Consider the following 24,554-nt stretch of genomic DNA (forward strand, 5'->3'; position numbering starts at 1 on the left):
GGAGATTTTATTTCCGTAGCAAGCACGTGTGAGATTGATGCTAGAATAATGTATCCATTGCAGGTAGGCCTGGACCCAGGCATGGGCAAACCGGGTGGCTACGCAGGGCCCAGATAGAAAGGAGACCTGAAAATGAAAAAAAAAAATTACAATTGCAAAAGTAGGTGTTAATATTGCACATATACAGCACTGGCAATGTTATCAGTTGAGAACAAACTATTTAAAGACATTGATATCACAGACATGATAAAGACTTTTGCAACAAAAAAATCATCTCTGGCAAAGGCGATACTAAAAGTTTGCCCGGGGCTGCCAGGAGTCTAGGTACGGCAGTGACCGTGGGGGTGACAGCCGCGGCTCCACGCGCTGCCAGCGAGGCTGGCGCACAGCAACGCCGGACTGTCGAGGGGCGACGTTTCCCTGGTTACAGTTAAGATTTTCTTGTCTTGGAGATGTTTCTGAATGCAACAAAGTCACTATCTTGCTTATGGACAGCACCTTCCCTGGCAGATTGCACAGCTTTGTTCTCTTACAAAATCTGAAACGTTCATTTCTGAAGGGAGATATTTCTTTCATTTCAAAGTTTACATCCTTTCTTTTTCCTGCTTTAGCAACAGCGGCAGTTGGGTTAAACCAAAGATACAGTGAGGCGGAAGGATGGGGAAAACTTGCGGCGCAAGCAAGAGCAGGACCGCGGGGGCAGGCTGGGACAGCAGCGGCCCGCTCGTCTCAAGTTAGCACGAATTCGACGAGCCGGGCGCCCTAGGAGGAGAGGAGCCCCTGCCCTCCACTCCAGTCAAACAATTAACGTCATAAACGTGGTAAATAAATATCAGGAAATAAGTTTATTCCCATGATCAGGGTGGCACGGTTGGCTTTGCTTTGCTCTAGCGGGCGGCCGGATCTCGAGTAGCGACATTTCAGGGCAGTGGGACGCTGGCGACCTCCAGCGCCGCACGGAGCCCCGCCACCTGCAACTGCTGCGCGGGGTCCCGCACCACGCCACTCCCCCACAGGAAACTACCACTGGCGCGGGGGGAATCCATCCCTCCCTCCCTGCTTCAATGGAACGTGCCATTCTAGGCCGAGCGGCCCTCTGACGCCGGGACGCCGTTTCGTCACTTCCTGTTTGGGTGGCGGTGTGTTTCCGGGGCGAGGTGTCCGCTCCCTGGAAACGGCTGCGCCCGGCGTTCCGGTGAGCGGGGCGGGGGGCTGCGGGAGGCAGCGCAGAGCCGGGGGCGGGTTGGCCTTCCGCGGGGCGAAGCGGCCGAGCCCCCGCGGCCTCCGTGCGACAGGCCTGACCCGCAGCCCGGGCTCTGCTCCCCGCCAAAGAGCAGGCCCCGCGCCGGGTCTCCTTGCCCGTCAGCGAGGGGCCTGCCAGGCCCTGCTCCCCGCGGGGCGCCTTGGAGGTGCCCGGGACGGGCAGCACCTGGGTCCCGGCTTCTTGCAAGAAAGATTTTCCTTTCCTGCATCTGCCTCGCGGCTCCAGCCGGCGCCACAGGAGCTCGCAGCCTCTTCAAGCGGGCATTTCGGAGCGTGGCGGGTCCCGAAGCATTTGCTGGATCGAGGGGCGGGAGTGATTGAAACCTGCAGCCAGCCCCCGCTAGAGTTTCCTAGGGAGGCGTTTGAGGCGCGATCAGTTGTTCGTCTACTTCAGCTGTGTTGCGAGAGGCCCTAAGGGTTTCAGGCGCTGAGTTCTGATGCAAACTCATTTCCGTGCCTACTAAAAATCAAAAAATTAATAAAGCCCTCCTCACATTGTTCCATCCTAAACTTTCTTATCAGCGAAAGCCGGTGTGGTTCCCCTGCTTTACCTGTGGTGGGTTAGGGTGTTAGGCCGGAGTTGTCTTATGTAGGGCTTAGATTACGGATCATATGGGATGGTTTGGATAGGGATGGTTCTCCTCTGGCAGGGGGTTGGACTTGAGCAGTGTTTCTCAACCCGTGGTTCACGACTTAAAAGTGGGTCACAAGGATATATGAAAGGGTTGCAAACAAACATTAAAAATGGATTCTCCATTTAAAGGAGACAAACATGGGAAATTGTGGCTTTTCCCTTGCAGGCTGGCAGAGCTCCAGTCTGTGAAGGGCTGCTTGGGGCGCCCCTGCCCCACACTGGGGGGCAGGGGGCAGCGGGTTGGGGGTGAGGAGCTCTTAAAGTTTACAAATGGTTTCTGGTACAAAAAAGGTTGAGAACCACTGGACTAGATGACTTCTGGAGGTCCCTTCCAGCCCCACTTCTCTATGATTCTTCTGAGAAGATTGTGTTCCACCCCAAACTAGCATAAATAAATGATCTACAAATCTAAGCCTGAAAGAGCCAGAATTAGGATCCAAGAGTTACTGTCCCCCTGCCACCAAGTCCTGTGGGTGTTGTTAAGCGATTTACCTTCTCTATGTCCTAGTTCCCTTTACGTCTTCAATTACAATAATGCCACGTTTATAAATGGGGGGGGGGGTGTGGGATGGCTTGTCATGTGCGGCATTTTGTTTTTTGACAGACGTCCTGCTAACTAATGTCAGGGGACAGTGATTGTACCAAAACAAGCCCGTCCGTGGGGTCTCCATCAGATAATGAGTTTCTCCCAGATCGGCCTCGGTATGTGTGCATGCTGTCTCCTGACCTTGTTGCCAAGGCTCGGGAAGAGCTCCAAGAGAAACCTGAATGGAGGCTCCGTGATGTACAAGCCCTCCGAGACATGGTGTGTAAGGACTATCCGACACTGGGCACCTGTTTGGACGATGCTTTCTTGCTCAGGTTCCTTAGAGCCAGGAAATTTGATTACGATCGAGCTCTTCAGCTTCTGGTGAACTACCACACCTGTAGGAGGAGTTGGCCTGAGGTCTTCACTAACCTGAAGCCATCTGCAATAAAGGCTGTTCTAGAGTCTGGCTTTGTCACTGTACTGCCTCACTTAGATCCTGAGGGACGCCATATTGTCTGCATTCGTCCAGGTATTGAAGTGCATGAATGAACTAGTTAAAATTAAGATTTTGTATGTCTTTGAAATGTTTTTTAATGCATCAGCATCACTGTCACGCTTGTGAACAGTGGTTTTCCTTGCAGATTACACAGCTTTTTCTTACAACATTTGAAATGTTAATTTCTGAAAGGGAACTTTTTTTTCATTTCCCGTTTACATAATTTATTTTCCTGTTTTGGCAATAGCAGCAGTTGAGTTAAACCAAATAATACAGTGAGGTGGATGAATGCAAATACTTTGTGGCTCAGGAAGGAATATGAACATGCAGTCAGTCAGGCTGAGATAGTGATAGTCCTGCTCTTCTCCACCTTAACATGTATCACTTCCTGTGACAAGTTGGGAGTTGTAAGTGGAGAGAGGAGTCTGTAACCTTTGCTCCAGTCTAACCATCATGAATATGTTCCTGGTGCTGCAAGATTTGCTGTGAACTTGTTTTTGTCCTATTTCTCTTCCAGTACAAAAGAGAAAGTAGGGGTGAAGTAGGGGGTTCTCAAGATTATTGGCTTTGCTCGAAGTAAACCTAAGTTGCTTGTCTGTCAGCTGACTTGAGAGAGGCTGTTGTAAACTAGCACTGTGGTTATTAGAAAACTGTTTTAAGAGACCTGGAAATGTATACAAATTATTTTTGAAATGTGTCTTGGTTTACATTTACTTTCCAACTCACCATCAGTGTCTTGTAACCTTAGACAGATGGATACCCAGTCATTATCCGATTACTGAGAACATTCGTGCCATATACTTAACATTAGAAAAACTCATTCAGTCCGAAGAGACCCAAGTGAATGGAATTGTAATCCTTGCAGACTACAAAGGAGTCAGCTTATCTAAAGCATCTCACTTTGGTCCTTTTGTAGCCAAGAAAGTGATTGGAATTCTTCAGGTAAGGCTTGAACTGGTGGCTGGGGTGGACAGGAAGTGTTGTGCACTGTACAGCCAAGTATCTCTAAACTATATTGTAAAAAATCTTTTTTGCCCCTTAGGATGGTTTTCCAATTAGAATAAAAGCTGTCAATATCATAAATGAACCTCGCATATTCAAAGGTATTTTTGCTATCATCAAGCCCTTTCTGAAGGAAAAGATAGCAAACAGGGTAAGTGTACATGCGTCTCTCACTGTTGAACTTAAGCTCTTTGTGGCTACTAAATGTAAAGAATGTTGAAAAAGATCAAACTGGTGTCATCACTCATTGCCTGTATATGGTGTCATGCTTTGTATTTTAAACTAGCTCAGTATTAGAGAGAATACTCAGTAGGATTCCTTGCAGCACTAAAAGAGAATGGGGGAGAGGGATTTTCTTTGTTACATACCCGTGCTATGTCCTGAAGGCAGTAAGGAGATGTCTTTGTGTTAGTGCTTGTTGCCATTAGTGCATTCTATCCCCTCGCTCTCATTCCCTGTGCACCAAATCCTAGAAATGTGACAATGCAGCTGCCCTAGAATAGCTCTGAGCATGTGCCCAACACTAATCTTAAGCTATCTATTTTGGGTGTGCTTTTTTGCATGTACTCAGGGCCCCTCTAAGGTGGCTCTGTTATGGTATGCCCTCTGAGTTGGCATTATTCAGCTAACAACAGGACATCTTCTGAGTCATCATTTTTCCCCCTTACCCCTTATTTTCCCTTTCCTTTTCAAAATGTTGTGGTGGCAACATTCTTGCCAGAAAAGTAGCAAGAAATTCACCTAGAGTTGGTTGATTCCTGTGCTTTATTTGCAGAGGGAGTTGAGAGCTGTTGACTCTGTACTCCTAGCCTTGTGAATGATTTTAGACTCAAACTGACCTTGCAACCCAGCAGGATAACAAAGCACACTAATTATTGTGACCAGGCTTTACTGAGTTCATTCTCCATAAGGCCAGACTTACAAAGGGGATCAAACTGATTTCTAACCTTGTTTGCTCAATGTTGTATCCTATTTATGGTCAGTGAAATTGGCAGGAGTCCTATAAGCAGAGGCCTCTATTTCAAAATGTTCTTTTTGCTAAATAGAGAGATGGGTTTTTGCTGTTTTCCCTACTGAGCTAACTGCAGCTTAAAAAAGGGCATCATTAACAAGCTGAAAAATTGTGCAATTCACATCTAGTTTTTAAATATCTTCCTCAGTTTTTTCTCCATGGCTCCGACTTGAATTCTTTACATCAAAACATTCCCCAAATGATCCTTCCTGAAGAGTATGGAGGCACTTCAGGGAAATTGGACATTTCTGCCTGGAATGAGTTGCTGCTGGCCTCAGAAGAGGATTTGCTGCATGACTTCTCTCAGCTGGTTCTCCCAGGTGACAGCTTACCCTGCGAGACACTGGTGAGCGGGGATGCTGATGAGAAGCAGTGTGATGAGTCTCTGCGAGGTATGAAACCTCAGCTCTATTACTGTTACTGACACAGCTGAAGGAAGCTTCCTAGAACTGTCAAAAGCTACATACCCTCTCATGTTCTGAGAAAAAAAGTAGTAATTCTGAATTCTGCCTGATTCCTAAACCTGTAGTTCATGAATAAGCTGCAGAGGCACTTTACACTGGAACCAAAGCAAGCAGACGTGAGTAAATAGGGGCAAGGCAGAGTTTACTGAGAATCTAAGCAACAGGGCACATCATTCCCAAACTACTTGAAGTGTTGTAGATTTGTTAACCTCAGTGTGAGTGATGCAGTCTGGTGCATTCCTCCTAATAACAAGACACAAATAACTCATGCTTGTGTGAACCTAATAACCTCTCATGGGGGGGGGGTAAAAGGGCAGAAAATATTTGGCTCCAAACTAGCAAAAAGTATAGCTTTGCCTTTGCCCTCTGCAAAGTGTAGCTCTGTCAGTGGAGGTTGTCAGAAATGTCAAATGCTTGATCCTGTCTGTGTGCTAGCATATCAGGATCAAGCAGGTGTATCAATGCTTCTTTGTGCATGTTAGAATAAGGTTCTTCTCTCAGATCTGTGGACTCCACAGTGTTGGCACTTTTCTCCAATACTGCGTGTGCAGGTTTTCCTAGATGTACCAAGTTCTGCCCAGTGGATTTGAAAGGAGAATTTTACTCTGACTTCAGAAAAATGTGGTAACTTGTTCCAAAGCAGACTATAGTCGCATGCAAATTCCACTTGCAGAGAGCCAAGAGCCTTTCAGATCTTATATCAAATAGCATTGTTTTCAAGTGGATGCAACTTTGAATATTGACAGCAATCCAAGACCAAATGAGAGGGACTGAGATCACTCACTTGCATTAAGCATGTGTCGCACAGTTGCTGTTTCCTTCACCTAATTGTGTTAATGCCCTGCCTTACTTCTAAAAGGACGTCCAAAGTTGTTCTTCAGTAAAACCTGTGGGAAGATTTTGTAGCAGTCAACATTGAAGTATAGAAGGCAATATAAAGAATGAGAAAGCAAGGTGCTGCTTTAGATGCATTACTCTGGGTAGAATGTTTAAATCCAAATCTTTGCAAACCAAATGCAGACAGCGTATCTTAAAAGCACATTCTCAGCTTTATTGTAAAGTATGGTTTTGTTCTCTGTATGGCTTTGTCCTGTTTTGAATAATTGTATTGCCATTTTGATTTCAGCCCTATTTCTTTTTGGCTAGCAGGTTCTTATGAGATCACTTTTGTGATCCTTAACCATAAGCTTTGTGGTCCTGTGCTTTAGATTCTTACACTGAAGTTGGGCCTGTTGAATGAGGTCAAGGTGTCCTGTCCTGAGTATGCTGTTCCTGACTCCTCTTGTTCCTTCTTCGTCATTGTATTGAATTGTAAATTAACTTGGAGCACATTCTCTTTGCACATGATGTTGTGCACAGTCAAAACAGTGCACAAGTGAATCCTCACAGGATATGGAAAGCACACCCAGCCATTTAAAGGGTATTTCAGTGGACAAGAGCATTGATTGTAACTGAACACCTCATTTTCATTGCACTTTTTAATGGCTGGAATATTTTGGTGGGAGGGAGTGGGGAGGAAGGGAGAGGGATTTTACCTAGTGCCAAGGGTGAAAAAGGGATCAGTTGTCTTGATGTAAATGTGAAGTATGAGGTCTCATAGGGTTGGGTCGTCTTTTTCTCAGTGTGCCAAACTGCACTTGTTTTGATTGTCTGTCTTTTTTTCCTAGGTTGCAGCACAACATGGCTTTGTGTTGTCAGAATGTTTTGGGGGAAGGAATGGATGAAGGGTGTCATAGCACCCTGACCTGGCACAAGCAGAGTTTACTATAGAGCTGAGGGAAATGCCAACTCTCTTTATAAAGCAATATGAGATAGGAACTAGATTTTGGAGGGAACAAAATAGAAGGCTTTTTCCAGCTGGTATCTTGCAGCTTCGGTGGGACCATGAATTTGGCATCCTTCCACCTCAGCAGAAGCATTACCAGGCCACCTCTATCATCATGTAGGAGCCTGGGGGTTGTTGAGAATCTATGGTGAAAGGAATAAAGCTCTTCTTTCTTCCTTTCGTGTTTTAAGTATAAGATTTTTCTCCTGCCTCTTCCATCATCGCCCATACCTTTTCTTTGGGGAAAATATCATGAAGCAGATAATCTTGTTAGGTGGGAAAAGTTTATTCCTGTCATCAGCCTTAATCTTGCAAGCCTGCAACTCTTGAAAAACAAGCAGAAATGCCGTGTGGGCTAGTATCTGCCTCCATTTCTGAGCAGCATTTTCCTCTCAAATCTGCAGTGTAGTATTTGACTTCTGCATTCTGCCCTACATACAAGCTGCTTGGTCTTGTTGAAGAGGTTAGTCCAGCTCTCCAACTCGGCAAAATATCAGAATGAAATATTGGTGCTTTAAATCCTAGCTGTTAAACTGCCAGAAAATGGAATGAGGAATTTGCATGATTTGAGTGCCTTTCATTTGCCTCTGATCCACCACTCAAAAAAAATTTCCAGGGTGTACAGCATTTGTCCTTAAATTGGTCATGTGACAAGTTCTGTTCCTTGTTCATGGTGTTACTTTGACAGATTTCCCTTTCTAGAGGAGGTCTTTAGCACCACTTAAGTCTCAGGCCATTGAGGAAAGAAGGTCTGCATGAGAAACTCGAATCCTTTCTTAAAAACGATGGGTTAGTTTGGTGAAAACCCACCTGTAAGGAAACCAGGCAACCCAACCACCCATGAGGAATCCATGCCTATGCCCTCTTTTTATCATGCCTTGTAAAAGGTAACAAGACTGTATTTTAGTTGTGGCTTCATCAAACAGAGCTTTCCTGCTGGGAGAAAAAGAAATGGACTGTTTTGTTTTGGCTTTATCCCTCTCAGTTAAAATACTTGTGGTCACCTCACTTGCCTGTTTCCCATCTAAGGAACTTTTGTTCCTAGAACTGGCTGCTTTGGACTGATCTAGAGAGATGCACTGGATATAGGAATTGGTTATTCCCTAAATATATATCTTTTAAGATTCAAATTATGGGTTTGCTATGACCACTTCAGTAGAGCATAAACAGATGAGACATAATACTTCCTTCATTACCATCATCTCTTGCCTTTCCTAATTATCTCTCTGTGGTAGGTACTTTACCTGCTTTCCTATAGAAAGTGTTTCTGCAAGAGTGTACAAAGCTGTATGAGATGGCCCTGAGACCTATTTCCCATGTAGGAAGCAAAAGGTTGAGCTAGCAGGCCAGTAGCCCTTTTGCCAGAGGTGATGGTACCAAAAAGCAAAATGTTGGGTGTTATTTGACAACAAATCTGCACTTCATCTCTCATGTCTCCATCTCTAATGGAGATAGGGAGCAAGAGTACTGAAGAATCTCTTTTGCAGTATTAAAATTAATCTCACATTGTTTGTTTTAATTAGACTTGAATTCTTTGGGAGGCCAGTTGATGAAAAGCTTGCATTACACAAGCAGTTTTAATCCAGTTTGGGCAAATAACTTGGAGAAAGGTGTTCAGACTACCATGGGCAACCTTAACTATCTCATGTGGCATTAAGATAAAGGTTAATTGTATACTGTAAATAAAACTACTTGAATTTATATTCTTGCAAATGGGAGTTATGAACCCTGAGGTCTTCAGGGAATGGTTGGGGGTATGTGTCTTCTGTTAAATCCTTTCATCAGTTTCTTGGCATAGGTTTGTCATCTACAAGATTGGTCAAGCTAATAATTATTTTGCCTTTTGTTGTAAGCAGGCCTAAAGGTGTTGGGCTAGGTGTACATCTGTTAATTGGAAAAAAATGTTTATTTTTATATTGCATTTTATAAAATGGAGTGGTTAAATGTGTAATTTTATTATGCATGACTGGATATTAAAAATTCTACTGTAACAACTTCTAGTTTGGTATATCTTGTGTGCATTTGCCACACCCCTTTTCAGATTAGTTTTAATAAACATCACAGACATACTTCTTAAGGTGCCACCAGAAACTCATTTGTTTCAGATTCCTTTTCAAATACAAATGTAAGCTTTACATTTTAAGTTGTGTAAATCACTGTGAGCTGCTGTTAATTTCTAGACTCTTCCTCAGTGCCAAGTTGAAAATGGAAATTTTGAAATTCTAAATCCACTGTCACAGCGAGAAGGCTTTATGATTTGGAAAAGAAACCTAAGATAAAGACAGCTTAGGAAAGAGGACCTGGAATCCATAGGAGAAAAGATTGATTCAGTTCCTAAACAAACACTCTAGAATGCAGAAGAAAGACACTGGAGAGACGCATGGTTTTTGTTGGAATCTGTGTAGTTTTGTGCTACATAGAAGTGGTGAAAAACAAAACTTCCATTTTGGAAAAAAAGTCGTCAGGTTTGCGTTTTTCACCCCCAGTCAGTGTGGAAAGCTCAAAATTGCAACTTCCTTTTCACAGACTAAAAACTGAGTCATCAGACACCAGCCCCACATGGCCTGTGCCCTCATCCCCACTTTGAAAAATGTCAATAATTTTTCTTCAGGGAAAGATGACATAGGTGAGTGGTGGGAGATTGTCCTCTGTGTCCTAAAGGGAGAGTGGCTCATCTGAATGTGGCTTTCCACCATCACAGAAAGTGTGACTCCCTAATTTGTTGAGGGAAGGAATTCAGGATCATAGCTCTGTGGCTCCACCTGGGACATCCAGATGTGATGGTGGGGACTTCAGGAGCTCTGTGTCAGATTCCTCGCCACTGGACTGGTTTTCTGCCTCCTTTGCAGGATCAGATACAGGCTCTGCTAACTTATCCAGCGCCTAGTCTAGAGAGTTAGCAGTTGTACATGAAGTCAAGAGTGCAGTGGCATGAGGTACTTGCAGCACTGGAGTAAACAAGGCAAGTCTAGAAGCATCTCTATGTCTACGTGAAAGAGCAGAGGGAACAGTTCTTTCAGCAGCAACTGAAACAACCCCAACTTGGGGCTTATCTTACTCCTGAGCTTTCAGGCCCAGGAGAAAGGGTCTTTTTTAACCTGTCTGTTAATTGGGAACTAGGACTTATAATGCTGCTACCTCATGCTGGCTTCCAGCTCTGCACAATGCAAATATGCACATGTTAGTGTAAAGTACCCCAAACCACTTTGAATACCTCCTGCTCTTCCTCTGGCCCTGATCCTCCTGAAGAAGCTGTGAAGAGTCCATCAGTATTTATGGTCAATATTTGAAATGGCTTTATCCACATTTTGCTCTTTCACTGGCAGGGGGCACAAGGGAGGCCTGTGTGCTCAGTGATCCTGGGAGCTATGCTGAAGGCCCTGCTAGTCATCCAAGCTGGAAGAGAGGACACTGGCTAGAGCCAGGGAAGATTCAGAGCAGTTCACTGTCCTTTTCAGCACGTGTGATGAACAGCAGGCCAGCCACCTAGCCTCATGCAAGTTACATTCCAGCAAGTCACTGGACTACCATAATGTATACACAGATGACCCAGAATCACTCCAAAGTCCCCACAGGAACCAGATACTTCCCCCTCACTTACTCCACCTTCATGCCCTGGGATTTCTACGCAACCCAGAGTCAGAGCAGCTGGGAGATTTATGAAGACAAGTCTCTGAACACAGAACATGGTGTTGTTCTCTCATTAGAAAGAGAACCATCAGCCACCATTTCTCACTTCAACTGCTGTTCCTTGGGCTTTGATGAGGAGAAACCTGTTCCAATTTTGTATGAGGGGCTTAGTAATATTGTTAGCTTAACAGTTCTCCACCCTGATGCCTCAGAGATGGTGATCTTCCAGAGCAGACATGACACACCAGGGATTGCATAGTGATATCACCTTGTTCTTAGAAGTGGCTCTGCAGCAGGCATAGCACAGAAATTACTTGGCTGAGCCTTCTGAAAGCTGGTTAGTGAGGGTGATGCAGTCTCTGACAGTCAAAGGCCACAAATGGCTTTTTCCTGAGCAGCCAGGGGGGAGGATAATGAATATAATCAGATGTGAAGCATTACAGACGTGACTTAAGTACCCATTCACTCAACAAGGTCTTTTGGTTCTTGATGTCAGCTTTTCCTATTAGTCAATAGGACTCTCTTCTTTCCTCACCAACAGCACTAACAAAGAATTGTGCATGTGCAAGATAACTCATTGTTTGAGATCATAACCAGGAAGGCCAATTCATGACCTTAAGAAGAAACATAAATGCTAAGAAAAACTTAAGGATCTGATGGCAGGACTGAATTCTCACTTGAACATGGTTCCAAACTAACAGCTATAAGAATAGCAAGAATAAGATGAAAGTAGATATTTCACATTTCACCACTATGTTTCCTCAAACTTCATGCTATGAAATTGTTAGTGGAGCAGTATAAAAGTCTACAAGGTGAAGTAACTCAGGTTGCTTTGCTGGTCTCTGATTTAACATACAAGTTAATTTCATGAAATGCTGCAATATGACTCAAACAGGATTAGAATGAATATATATTAGCATGTCAGACCAGACTGTCTTTTAAACTGCATGACACATTGCTTTATCTATTAACATACTTTGAAGCACATACACATCCTGTTGGATCTGCGGAACCACCCCGGCTGCTGTATTAACCATCCTTTTACATCCTGTGGCATTTTGAATCACAAAAATGTTCTTTGCTTCCTGCACGTGCCAGGAACAGAGTTCAAGAAAGGCTCTGTACAATTAAAAATCAGTATTTTATTCAAATGAGTTTACAGTGCAAATGTCTTAGATGCCAATATTGATAGCTGTGTGCACTACTGCTTACAAGCATGTCATACAAATAAGCGGAAGAAACGAGCTTTGTTATTTTTGAAGCATGATCTTCATTTTAAGGTTTTTTGGGGGTTTTGTTTTTGTTTTTTTTCAAACAAACAATCACATATGCCCATCAGCAAGAGAGAGAATATTTGGCAAACTTGCTAAGTCAAGAAGCAGTGTCCATAAAATTTGCCTTACAAACAAGCAATCTAAAAGTTTCTCCTGGAATAAGCAGGACCTGCAATTAACAGCTACCCAACTTCAACACTCTTCCTTGCAGTGAATGCATAAACTTTTACCCAGAAACAGAAACATTTGCAGTGGAATGTAGAAACAACTGTCCAATATGGCTTATGCTTCCATGTAGACCATTAGTACACCAGTGCAGTGCAGTGAATAGAACTTGTTCTTTAAAATATATTACTTTGGGTTTAGCAAACATTATTCTTCCTCAATATTTTCTACTGGGGCTATTGGATAGTATAGTTTGTTTTTTTTCCTTCCATGCTTTAACAGCACAGCTGTTGTAGGTTTTTTAAAATGTGGTAGTAAGCAAATTTTACTTAGGCAGCAGGTTAAATAAAAACATATCAACGTTAATATAGCTTAGATCATGCATCAAGCATTATGTGATCGATCAGGTTTCTAACCACTGGCAGGTAGTTTCAACAGGGGGGGAAGAAAGGTAGTATTATGCCTTAGTTTCAGAAAATAACTGAAGCAATTGCAGAACCTTTTGGCTTTCAAAGGAGACTCTCACACTTCCACAATCTTGGACAAACTCAAATCATTTAACTGAAGTCTCGATTCTTAAAGACAAGAGGAGCCACTAGTGTCCAGACATAAAGGAGGAGGCAGACCCAGCTTGAAGTTATCTTCACCCACACAGCCGGCCACTTGCTTGTCATAGTTTTAAAATCTGCATCAGGGCTATAATGGAAAAGTTGATTAATGATCCAAGCTAATGGATCTAGGCAAACACCTGTTCTCACCTCTCTCTAAGCTTCTGAATTTAAGGTGCAACACATTTAGGACATTCTAACGCTCTGTACCCAGTCTTGTAAGTTAGGGGTTCCCAACCTTTTTACACTGTGGACCACAAACTCACTCAAAGAATTTTGGTGGACCAGGTACAAAAACAGTATAGTTTACATATTTAAATTATTTTTTTTACATTGTGGGGGTGGCGAGAGCAGCTGGGTCTGCCTTGTAAGTCTCTTGTGGTAGGATGGGGCATGAGGGGACAGATCGAGGTCCCAGTGGTGGGAGAGAAAGTGAGGCTGGATCAAGGGCTGCCCAGCTGTGACAGGGCACCAGACTGAGCTGTGCACAGGTGAACGGTGGCTCCTGAAAATTCCCAGGCTCCTTGCGGGGGCTTCCTCCCTCCTCAGCAGCTGCAGCCCAGGCTTGCACACCACCAGGGCAGCTCCTTCCCCTGGCAGTCCCAGCACTGAGTTCCCCAACCCACACCATGCAAAGCAGCTCTCAAGTTGTGCTGCGCAGCCCTGCAGGTACTTGCTGCTGGGCCCCTGCACGGAGCAGGCGCTGCCAAGCTGCCTGCCCCAGCCCACCCAGCCTCGTGCAGATCTGGAGGCATGCGCCCCCCCCATGCCTTCCTGGAGTGCATGCAGCAGCGGAAGCCACCCACGCTGCCCCAAATGAACCGTGGCCTCCCTCCCCTCATACCACACCAGATTTAAAAACTGGACACAGCCAGGGCTGCACTAGGCTGCATTCCTGGCAGACAGTGGTGGTGCTGGGAGCGAGGGCTATCAGGAAGCTGCAGCCACCCAAAAGTTCACTGTAGCCCCTGCTCCCAGTACCACCACCGCCTGCCTAGAGTGCAGCCCTAGCCCAGCTCACTCCGCCCCACACAGATCTGGGGGCATACGCCTCCCCCATGCCCGCCCAGACAAGCAATGGGAGCTGCCATATGAATGAGTAAATGCTGAACGAGTGGTGCACAGCAGCAGAAGCCGCCTGCACATCCCGGACGAGCCACAGCTCTGTCCTGCGGTCTACCCAGAAACAGCCCAGCGCTGTCCTGGCCCCAGCCCAACCCACGCAAATCCAGGACCATGCACTCCCCCCATGCCCTCCCAGGATGTATGCAATGGCGGGAGCTGTCCGGACCTCCCAGACAAGCTGCATCCACGCCTGCTCCAGCCCCAGCAGTCCCACTCCCCCATCCCTCACTGCGGGGGTCTACAGGAGCAGGGTTGGTGCCATGGCCTGGCAGCCAACCCTTTGCGGCTTGGTACCGGGCCGTGGCCTGGTGGTTGGGAACCCCTGTTGTAAGTGATCACCCCAAGCAACCACAAGAGGTGTGTCTCCACAAATGTACATGTCTCCTGCCACCTAGTACTGAGCATATTTCAGCCTATGTTCTTACCTGTACCAGTTAGTAAGAGTCATCATGATATACAGAGCGGCAAGGAACAGCATGAAGTGAAAGAAGGCATAGCTGTACTGAACTCCTTCCTTCTCATTGTCTGCAACACGGCGGACTACTTCTTCTCCAGCTCCACCACCTGCCCCCACACCATCTTCCAGGATGGCACTATCACTTCCAGACAGAGTCAGCTTGCTCACCTGGCTGTTACTGGAAGAGCGGATGCTGCAAGTGACCCAAAGCAAAAACTATTAAAAAACTGTATTTAATATCATGGCATTTGAAAGTTGTTAGAGAACACAATGCCTAAGCAAGACATGTTGCAAATTCTAGTGATAGTGTTTGTTCCTTTGGAAAAGCCATTCATGCTTCAGAACAATGACCTACTCTTTGAAGACATAACACATGGGACTTGACACCCTTCTTGGTCATCTACTGTAGTAAAAGTACCAGGGGCTCCAGCTGCTACAGGATCAGGCAATTCACTCAAATCCCAGCTAGCATGGGTGGAAACACTGTGCTGTGCAACCTGTCAGGTGAGAAAAATACCTTCTCCTACAGGCATCTGGGTTTTTTTTAGCGTGGTTTGGGTATGTCTGTTCAGACATAACTTTTCTACTATTCGTTTAGTGACTAGGCAGCATTTTTTCTTCCTCTAACCCTTCATTATCTTACAGCCTATTTAAGCTTCCACCCTTTTCCCTTTAATGAATTAGGGGAACTGGGGCTGATGCAACCTGTATCTTCCCAGGATATAGAATGTAATGGTAGTAATCCATTTTTTGTTTCTTTGCTCCCAACGTCAACAGAATCTGCAATCCAGGTAAATTTCATTCACAAACCCAACCTTGACAACAAGTAGGCAAGACATTTAAAGTGATTCAGGTCTTACCTAGAATATAAGAGACAAAGGACAAAGATAGTAAGGCCAACAATGCTCTGTGCATCCCACCACTGCAAGGACTTTGGTGGAGCTGGAGTGGCAGGTACAATGGTTGTGTTAGCTGGAGCTATTGTGGATGTAGTTATCTGTGTGATGATGTTTAACAAACTCGGGTTACAGCTTCGATCTGAAAAAGGTTTTAGACACCAACAAAAAAAACAAACTTTGATATCAGTTTGTCTCCATCTTTCATCAGCCAAGTTCCCTCTGACCTGCTCTGGAATTCCCCAAAAGCCTAAGTACCAAGAAGGTCTTTCCTCCCTTTACTTGATGAGACTGGGCAAAAATATTTCATAAAGCTTTTATGGTTTTGCAAGGCTTCCCACTGTTCAGTTTTGGAAGTATTGAGGCCATCAGAAACAGCCTGAATTCTGGACTTGACAAATGACTAGTAATAACACAATCACTTATCACAAATGTGAAACCCACCAACAGATTGTTTGTTTTAAGAATGGAATAACCAAGACAAGTGGATGTTTACCTGGCTCATTAGACATGGCTGACCAAGTGAGATACATGGTGTATAGAGTGATAATAGAAGACTGCAGAAGGCCAGAGCGTGGCTGGTTTTCCTGTTTAAAGACAAAATGCTCTCCTCACAGTCAAAAAGGAAGAATTTCACACACACAAATCTTAATTCCTACAGATTTGACTAACATTTAATGATCAGCAGAAAAACCTTCAGATTTGAAATCAAGACTTCTGATTCTTCATGACTATATGTTATGTATGACAGCAGACAATGCAGGGGCCACAGGGGAAGGACTGTAAACTAGTAGGTAATGACCAGTGTTCTCCACTTTCATAGAAAGAGCAGCTGATGGCACACGTTTATTCTTTCTGACCCAAGCATGCAGAAGTTCACAGCAGATCAGTTTTTAGTCAGTCTCTAATGCAGACTCTGACTGTAGCAGGTCTGCAAACACAGCTCAAACAAATGTATGAGTGATATCCAGTAATACCCTGCTGTAGATTAATAAAGTGATTCAAAACAGGCTTGGGGGAAGCACTGGAGTATCTAAACCCAAGATCTATGTGTATATCCAATAGTCTGCAAAAGGTGTCTGAATAGCAGCATTAAGTGTGGCAGTGTTCCACTTGATATACAGGCAGAAAGATCAGTTCTACTACAGATGCCAACACAAGTCACTAAGGAATTTGCCTATTAGAAATTAGCTCAGTGCCATTTTAATGCTCAGTTTGTACGTGAAAAACCTCAGGTGGACCAAAAGGCAAAATCAGAATTTGTGGCAGCAACAAACTATTAATGCAATAAAACCTTGATATCAATTTGTCTGGCAACTGCTTTAAACTAGGGCAAAGGTTCACGTGTTTTCTTTTCACGGTGAGGAACATGTTAAAGAATAACATTTTAGAAGCACCAAAGTAATTTGACAACCTAAGTCTTACTGATGTATATTTCAGATGACCTGGAGAGGTCATAGTTTTCAGATGCATGACAGCACAACATCCAAGGCAACCATAAAAAAAAAAAAAAAAAAAAAATGGTTGTGTAGAAAAGCATAGTTAGTAAATAACTGGGTGCACAGTACTTCAGCTGTCTTTATGGTAATGCTTGAAACATGAGCCAGTATGTTGTGACAAACTGACTTTCTACAGATGTCAGCAAGTTGTCCATTGTCCACAGTTTAGTAACCACAGCATTAGGCTGCTTAGAAATAAGCAGAAAGCACAGAGTGGAGGTAGCTTGTCTGGGCTACAAGGCCTCCTCTATTACTATACTGACAGAGCCACCTAGTGGAAAGCAGAAGTGAAGACTGATAGTTTTTCTGGACAATTGATGTTGCTTGCCCTTGCATCCAAGTCAACAAAAGCATACTAGTGAGACTGCAGCAAGGGTGGCAATTTTGTCCATGCAGCTATGCTGACAAAGTGCTGTAGTAAAGACCTGGTCAGATGCATCAGACGGAATAGCTAAGTATATTTTCACTCCTTCCTGTTACAAGCGAGATTTTTTCCAGACTATTTATCTGCTGAAGAATTGAACTTAGAAGCTCACAAAAATATTTAGTACCTGAACTTTTGGGAGGATAGAGATGATGGAGACAGCAACGCACAGGATCAAATTAATACTTATGAAGAACTTGTTCTCAGTGCAGCCATCAGGTTGTGTGTAGAATATGTAGAAAAGCACAAGTAAAATGACTGACACGATGTAGAAGAGGCCTGTACAGGATAGTAAGGCTAAAGAGAAAAGACAAAATGTTAGCTCTCATGATCAGTGTAGAAACATAAGCTTCTTAAATGCCCCAGGAAGGAGCCTGCCCAGCTGAAAACATTCCCGTCACCCAGCCTGGCTAGGGCAATCTCTACTCCACTCTTCCTCCCAATATAAGCAACCTCGAAGAAGTTACAATGCATGTTTACCTAAACTTGTACAACAATTCAGTGTTAATGTGTTTGGGTTTTTTTGAAGATCTGTCCTATTATGTCAACAACCTACTTGTAAGGTAGAGCAGCATTACCACCATCAAGCCTATAGTATAACTCAAGGAAAATGGTTTAGCCAACTTGTCTGTGGATAGGAAGGAGTCCAAGGCAAACTGAGAAGTAGAATTTGGAAGTTCCTGGCTGTTTGCCCCTGCATTCAGATAAGACTTCTCATAACTAGACAAGAAACTTTAGTGCTGCTCATTTGACCATTATACCAGTCTGAGACAAACAGAGCCTGCTTCTTATTGTATGAGGACAAGACCAACATATAGATATAGATATAACAGGACAGCATGGCAGCTATGAGCTCCTCATTGTGGAATCAGAAGAAATATATGCCTTAAACTTTGATTATTTTAGTTATAAGATGACATAACCGCTTTGTGGAGAATTGCTGGCTCTGTAAGGTAGAACAGATAAGAGGAAGTGTTTGTTCTTTGTAACTCCTCTGCAACTGCTTCGCTCACCGCAGCCTTGAAGATAGCAAAAAGTATGTACAAGTCTGATTTCCAGGTGCAAGAAGGAGGTTTGTGAACTAACCTTGCCTCCCCCATTAGTTCCCATCCTGATTACAGCAAAGAAATAATGAAGTAATATTATAGCCGCTTTTCACGCTAATTTCATTATACAATCACGTGAGTTGTAAGCAACTGTTAAAAAGTATATAAGCCTCCTGATTTTGCTCTGGGGGGGGGGGGGGGGGGGGGGGGGGACCCCTTCCAAGTGCTTGGGAAATCCATGTCACTTTGGAATCCCCCCTACAGCTGTAGTTTCTTTTGAATAAAAGCTTCTGCTGACCTGACCTAAAAGTATGCCGCGTGTGTTTCCATGACATCATGTACCCATTCGGTTTTAGGTATGTGACACAGACCATGTTTTAGCAGGCTACATCTTCTTTCATGTGTAAATCATGCAGGTGGCATTCTGTTAGTCTCTTCCAGTTGATGTTTTACACTTCCTAGCTGAAGAACCTACCGGCATACCAGCACCTGGAGTTTCCTTCCTCCATTCGCTCCACCCAGGACTCATTCCAAGAATGAGCCAAATCCACAAGCAGCACCAGCTGGATGAGGATGAAGCAGAAGGCTCCAGCACTGCCAATTGCAAACCATGCTAGAAAGGAAAATGCAGAGTATGAAGTTCTCTCTCATAATCTGTGTATTTCCTATGGAGAGAAATTATCCTGGGATAATAATGCTGACCATGATATGGCTTATATACGAATGGTGAAAGCACAGCCTAGAACTACCCACTTGGAAACTCAGACACCATGACTTCCTGGGGCCTCAGTCCTGCAATATTACATTTGCACTTAATTCTAGAGCATGTAAATAGTTTCAATTACTCCAATGGAAATGCCCATATGAACCTAGTCAAATACACACAGAAGAATTTGAATGTAAATTCCCCATCATCACACATGTCTTTGGTGATAACTTAACCACCCCCCTCAATCCTCTAAACTAGTTCTAATATCTATCCAATTGCAGATGTACACTCCCTTAGAATCACTGATTGATGACATCCTCACAAAAGCTCTCTGAAAGAGATCCCTACAACATGGGGGGCAGGGGAAATGTTTTGAAGCTTCCACTAATATAAACAGTAATAGAACAGGCATAAAATAAGTCATTCCTTAGTCAACTTGACCCTTGGGACTACAGAGTAGAGTTCTGCATTATGAATATGCAGCTTGGTCCCATTTGAGCCATGGCTGCTATGCCTCAAGGAATACATTGCTTACCCCACTAACTTCCCAAGTTACTGGAACATTTGACAGTCCTAGAACATTGCAAAGAAAGGGCTGTGCTGCAAACATAATGTGGAATATGCTGACTACACCCACATCCCAACTTGCAAAAATGGTTTGCATTTCCAAGAAAACATTCCATGACTGTATGCATAAGCTGTACCTCTTGTGAAAGGCCCTTCAGGAATATAGAATGCTCCAACCATGATACCAACGATGGCTGCTATTTTGAAGAACCAGAACCTTGAGACAGAGACAAAGATCTGTTGGAAAAACACTGGTCCCACAGTCTACAACATGTCACAAGTGAACAATGAGAGTGGCTGCTGAAGAGAGAGTCTCCTAATACAGATAGAGCAGACATATATAGCATATTTGGGGATACTTTAGGGAGTAGACTTCCTAGGCTAGGTGGTTGTTGGTTCATAAACAATGAAAATTACACAGGCAGGAAGGGCGATTCATTAATAGAAATAGGTTCCTGGTGGGGAATTTTTTTTTATTTTTATTTTTTAAACTTTCCTACTAAAAGCTGAGGATGGCAGTTTTAAACTAAGGCCAGACTTCAAAGAAACATATTTTTTTCCTAAAAAAATAAGAGAATACATAAATTTTTAGCCAATTCCAAAGTTACCCACTGACTTTCAGCTGTCTGTAAGTTAGAAATGTGGTGTAATGAGAAGCCACTCACAAGTTCAGAGACTGTGCTCTTTAGGCAATCAGCAAGATACTAAAAACTAAGTTAGAGCTGTAAATCCCTATAAACTAAAAAAACTGGTCACTTTTGTTTGGGAAAGAAGGCAGGAAGAGAGAGATGGCAATAAGGTAAGCAGCAAGTCAGCTGAATGCACACATACCCATTGTGCACCGAGGCTCTTGGATCGTTACTAGTTTTCACTTGTATCATAAGCATAGAGAAGATAAAGAAAAACACTGCCATAGCAAAGCTGATGCGATACACTGCTCTGTATCCCACCAGCACGTCGCAATTAACAAAGCCATTCAGGTGCGGTAGCCGGGTATGAAGTCCCTCATCACAAAATCCAGGCACCTGAGTAAAAAACAAAAAACAATAGACTCATAAGTTGCACTTCACAGACCACAGTCACAAACACATGGAATACGTAAATAACACAAGGTTCTCAGCCAGCTTCTACCCCACAACTGATAAGAAAGGACTTCCTATCTGGCCAAACAGAATCCAATGTCATCTTTCCCTCCCCATAACATCTCTATGCAAGCAAGACATGCCATTCAAATTATCCATGGAATTCTCCAGACTAGAGAGTCTTCAAAACATGCATCTTATGAACTTGTTCTTTAAGGGAAAATACCAAACAGGAATCCACTTGGCACACTTCAGTCTATTAAATACCTTTGCCTACTCCTGTCTGTAAGCCCCCAGTGGCACCCAACTTTGGCCACAAGCAGATAGCTCGATTTTTAGGCAGGACCCTAGTAACACTGGTCCATGAATACCTTTCGTTGTTCCACATGCTAGAAGGCCACCACCCTAACTCTCCCGCTAGCTGAGATATGTTTACCTGTTTGAGGAATTTATCAAAAGGGCAGGAAGAGATGGAGACAGAATTAATTATTTAGGTAATTAAATTTAAGTCACTTCTTCAGAAGCATAAAATCAAAGTGAACTGGCTTATGGAAAGAGGATTTGCAACACAGCAACACGTGCTTCAGACTGCACTACTAAAGAAAATGTAAGCTTAGAAGAAAAGCAAGCACTGCGCCCATATACATTTCAGTGAGGTACATGTGTAAGACCATAATAAACCAATGATATATATAATCGGATAATTATTTCTCTCAGGTGAGGCCCCCTATGCATCTGAAAGAAAGCCAAGCAAAGAAAAGGGTTTGGTGGCTGGGATACATGATTTATGAGGAAAGGCTGAGGGAACTGGAGGGGAAAAAAAACAAAAAAAACAAAAACAAACCCAACTCAGAGGGGATTTGATAGAAGCCTTTAACCACCTGGAGGGTAACTCCAAAGAAGATGGAGCTAGACCAGGAATGGACAAAATACAGACTGTGGGCTGGATACAGCCTGCAGAGGGGCTTTGTCTGGCCCGAGGTGGGTCCCTTGGTCCTGCCTGGCCGTGGTGCGTTCTGCGACCCCTTGGGCACGCAGTAGAGCTGAGGCGGCTCGATGGCTAGATTAACTTTCTAGGCAGCAGCGACTCTTTCTGGCTATGGCTGCCATTGGCCCCAGCCCTGCAGAACCAGCAGGGACCTACATACACAGCCTGACCCGGCCCGCCTTGCACCTGCTCCAGACTCTCCTGTCCAGGCTCAGCAGCAGCGGCTGCTAAGCAGAATTGTTGGGGAAAAGCAGCGCAACCCCCCACTTTGCTGCTGCTGGGAAGTTCTTGGTACAGCCGCCCAGAGCCCGCACCACACTGGGCTGCACCGAGAACTGCCTGCCAGCAGGTTAGAGGAAGGGACCGCTTTTTCCCCTCACGCCAAGCAACAGCTTCTGCCCAGTAGCCGCGGTCGCTGCTGAGCCTGGATGGGTGACTCAGGAGCTGGTGTGGGGAGCCAGGTTGGGGGTGTACGTGCAGGTCCCTACCAGTACCATAGGGCCAGCAGCAGTTGAAAGGAGCCACCCTAGCCTCACTGTGCCCAGGGGGCAGCAGGACACGCCAGGGCCAGGCAGCGCGGGCTCCGGACTGGTGTGGGGCAGGAGAGGGAGCTGACGGCAGGCGGGGGGCAGCAGCACGCAGACAGTTCCCGTGCACACCCCACCATACCTTCAAACCCTCTTCCACAAGCTCCACAACGACCTCCTCCCCCACAAACACTGCACCCACCCCCTCCCCCACAAACCCCACGCCTCTCGCACACTCACGCACCTCTGGGGGGAGCCCCGCTCACTGCTACATGCACACACATCCACACCCCCCCAAAGCCACCCTCCCTCTCCACCCACCCCACAGCCCCCCAAACCCATACCCACCTACACCTCCCCACAAACCCCCATACCCACCCACATCTACACACCCCCAAGTCCCCCCCCACCCCAACATACAAGAGTAAGACTTTTGCCTGCCCCTGAACTAGACTGTTCTCAGTGGTAAGAGATGACAGAACAAGGAGCAATGGTCTCAAGGTGCAATAAAGGAGGTTTAGGTTGGATATTAGGAAGAAAACTCTCACTAGCAAGGTGGTAAAGCACTAGACCAGGTTATCTAGAGAGGTGGTAGACTCTCCATCCTTGGAGACTTATCAGGCCTGGCTTGACAAAGCTTTGGCTGGGATGATCTAGTTGGCAATGGTCCTACTATGAGCAGGGGCTGGACTAGATGACCTCCTGAGGTCCCTTCCAACCCTAGGTTTCTATGATTCTATGAGAGACATGGACACTTTTACATCCACTGTAACCCATGCTTAATAAAAAGAACTGACATCCTCCAGAACGAATTGTAGCTTTATGGCAAATAGATCACAAGAGGCTTTTCCACACCTTTTTCAGCTGCAATTCCATTCCTGGTGCCAGCATAATGCAGGCCACAAAGGTGCTGAGGAGGAGGAGGAAGGCATAGATAAGACGCGTCACTGTCGAATTCTTGCTGTTCGGACAGCATCGGCACAGCAAACACGAGGCACCGCTACACAGGCAAGGAATCTGAAGGAGAAGCAGGGGAACCGTGAGGACATTTCCCCATACATTACCCCTCTCTCAAGAGAGCTGAACAAGCTGAGCAGCAAACAGAGCCTGCAATTCAGCTGGATATCCAGAAATGGCCAGCGCATGGGGTCCTTCCTGCTTTATCCTGGTTCAAAGCAGAAAGTGTAGTCACGGGGCTCTTCTTTTAAATGCGTGACGGGGCCTCCAGCTTTATACAGGCACTTCAGGTCATAGAAATGTACCAGCCAAGTACACCTCTGTTTACAAACAAAAAGAAAATGTAGCAGGGGCACGTGACCTGTGGTTACACCAGGGCCTTTTACACCATCAACCAGCAAACACCTTAGGACTCAAGTCTTCCAGGATACAAGACCCACTGACAGGAACTGAAACCACAGGGGACAAGCTCGGGCACCCGGTCCTGCAGCCTCTCCCTTTCTCTACAACACACAACTCATCACAAACCCAAGGACAGGCCTGACCAGGGACGCGGCCGGGCAGAGCGCGCGGGCCTCACCGCCGGGACGACGGAGCGCTAGGAGCTGCTTCTGAGGGCAGCGCGGGAGCGATGGCATTCGCGGCAGGCGCCACCCCGGCGCAGCGGCCCGTCGGGCGAGCCCCGCCCGCGCCCCGGTGCTGCCCCCCGCGCCGCGCCGCGCTCCCCGCTCACCCAGCTGGCCAGCGAGCACACCCCCAGCACGGCCCCCATGGCAACGCCGCAACAGCCCCTCGGAGCCCCAACAGCCGCCTCCGCTTCCGGCTTCAGCCTCAGCCCGTAGTCACGGCTCGGCTCGGCTCCGCCCTGCGCTCATTGGCCGTCTCCAGGATGTGACGCACGCCCGGTGGAAAGCTCGGTGCGGGCAACGGCCAATGAAGAGGCCGGGAGCCGCCCGGGGGCGGGGAGAAGGTCGTGTTGTTTTCGACGCTGAATTCAGTCCGCTAGAATCTTGCGCCGCGACGTTACAAAGCAGGAGGCTCTCATTGGCTCAGAGTCCTCAGTGGGCGGTACCAACCGTGCGACTGTCGGGGTGTTGGTGTGGGGGCAGCGTGGCGATGGTTCGGTCCGCAGGCCGGGGCGGCCTGTGTAGGTGCCCAAACGCAAGTGCTCAGCGGTAGTGCTGTGGGTGGGCGTCACCAGGCATGATGTCACCTGATGACAACATGTCTGGTCTCCATGGTGCTAACGTGACATATCACATGACATCGTATCACATCACTGGTGTAAACAGGGCCAACATACCATCCTATCATGTCACTGGTGTGAACAGGGCATCCCTTTGTGTCAAAACAAGGTGCCTGGCCCCCTTTGGGG

The 24,554-nt window shown here is 45.6% G+C and overlaps 2 protein-coding genes across 2 annotated transcripts; one reads left to right on the forward strand and one right to left on the reverse strand.

Moving 5' to 3' along the window:
• The first annotated feature begins 1,104 nt into the window (after positions 1 to 1,104).
• On the forward strand, positions 1,105 to 9,302 carry TTPAL (alpha tocopherol transfer protein like). Its single transcript, XM_006275219.4, has 5 exons — positions 1,105 to 1,195; positions 2,502 to 2,955; positions 3,671 to 3,864; positions 3,965 to 4,075; positions 5,085 to 9,302. Exons 2-5 carry the CDS (start codon positions 2,517 to 2,519, stop codon positions 5,358 to 5,360), a joined length of 1,020 nt encoding a protein of 339 aa, XP_006275281.1. The 5' UTR covers positions 1,105 to 1,195; positions 2,502 to 2,516; the 3' UTR covers positions 5,361 to 9,302.
• Positions 9,303 to 11,977: 2,675 nt separating this feature from the next.
• SERINC3 (serine incorporator 3) lies at positions 11,978 to 24,074 on the reverse strand. The gene is made up of 10 exons (XM_006275218.4): positions 23,913 to 24,074; positions 23,078 to 23,239; positions 20,457 to 20,650; positions 19,763 to 19,842; positions 18,825 to 18,962; positions 17,431 to 17,600; positions 15,877 to 15,967; positions 15,345 to 15,522; positions 14,453 to 14,677; positions 11,978 to 12,990 (listed from the first exon to the last, which is right to left on the reverse strand). Exons 1-10 carry the CDS (start codon positions 23,949 to 23,951, stop codon positions 12,852 to 12,854), a joined length of 1,416 nt encoding a protein of 471 aa, XP_006275280.1. The 5' UTR covers positions 23,952 to 24,074; the 3' UTR covers positions 11,978 to 12,851.
• Between the last annotated feature and the right edge of the window lie 480 nt (positions 24,075 to 24,554).

Source organism: Alligator mississippiensis, chromosome 9 (genome assembly GCF_030867095.1).
Source record: "Alligator mississippiensis isolate rAllMis1 chromosome 9, rAllMis1, whole genome shotgun sequence".
Lineage (NCBI taxonomy): Eukaryota > Metazoa > Chordata > Crocodylia > Alligatoridae > Alligator > Alligator mississippiensis.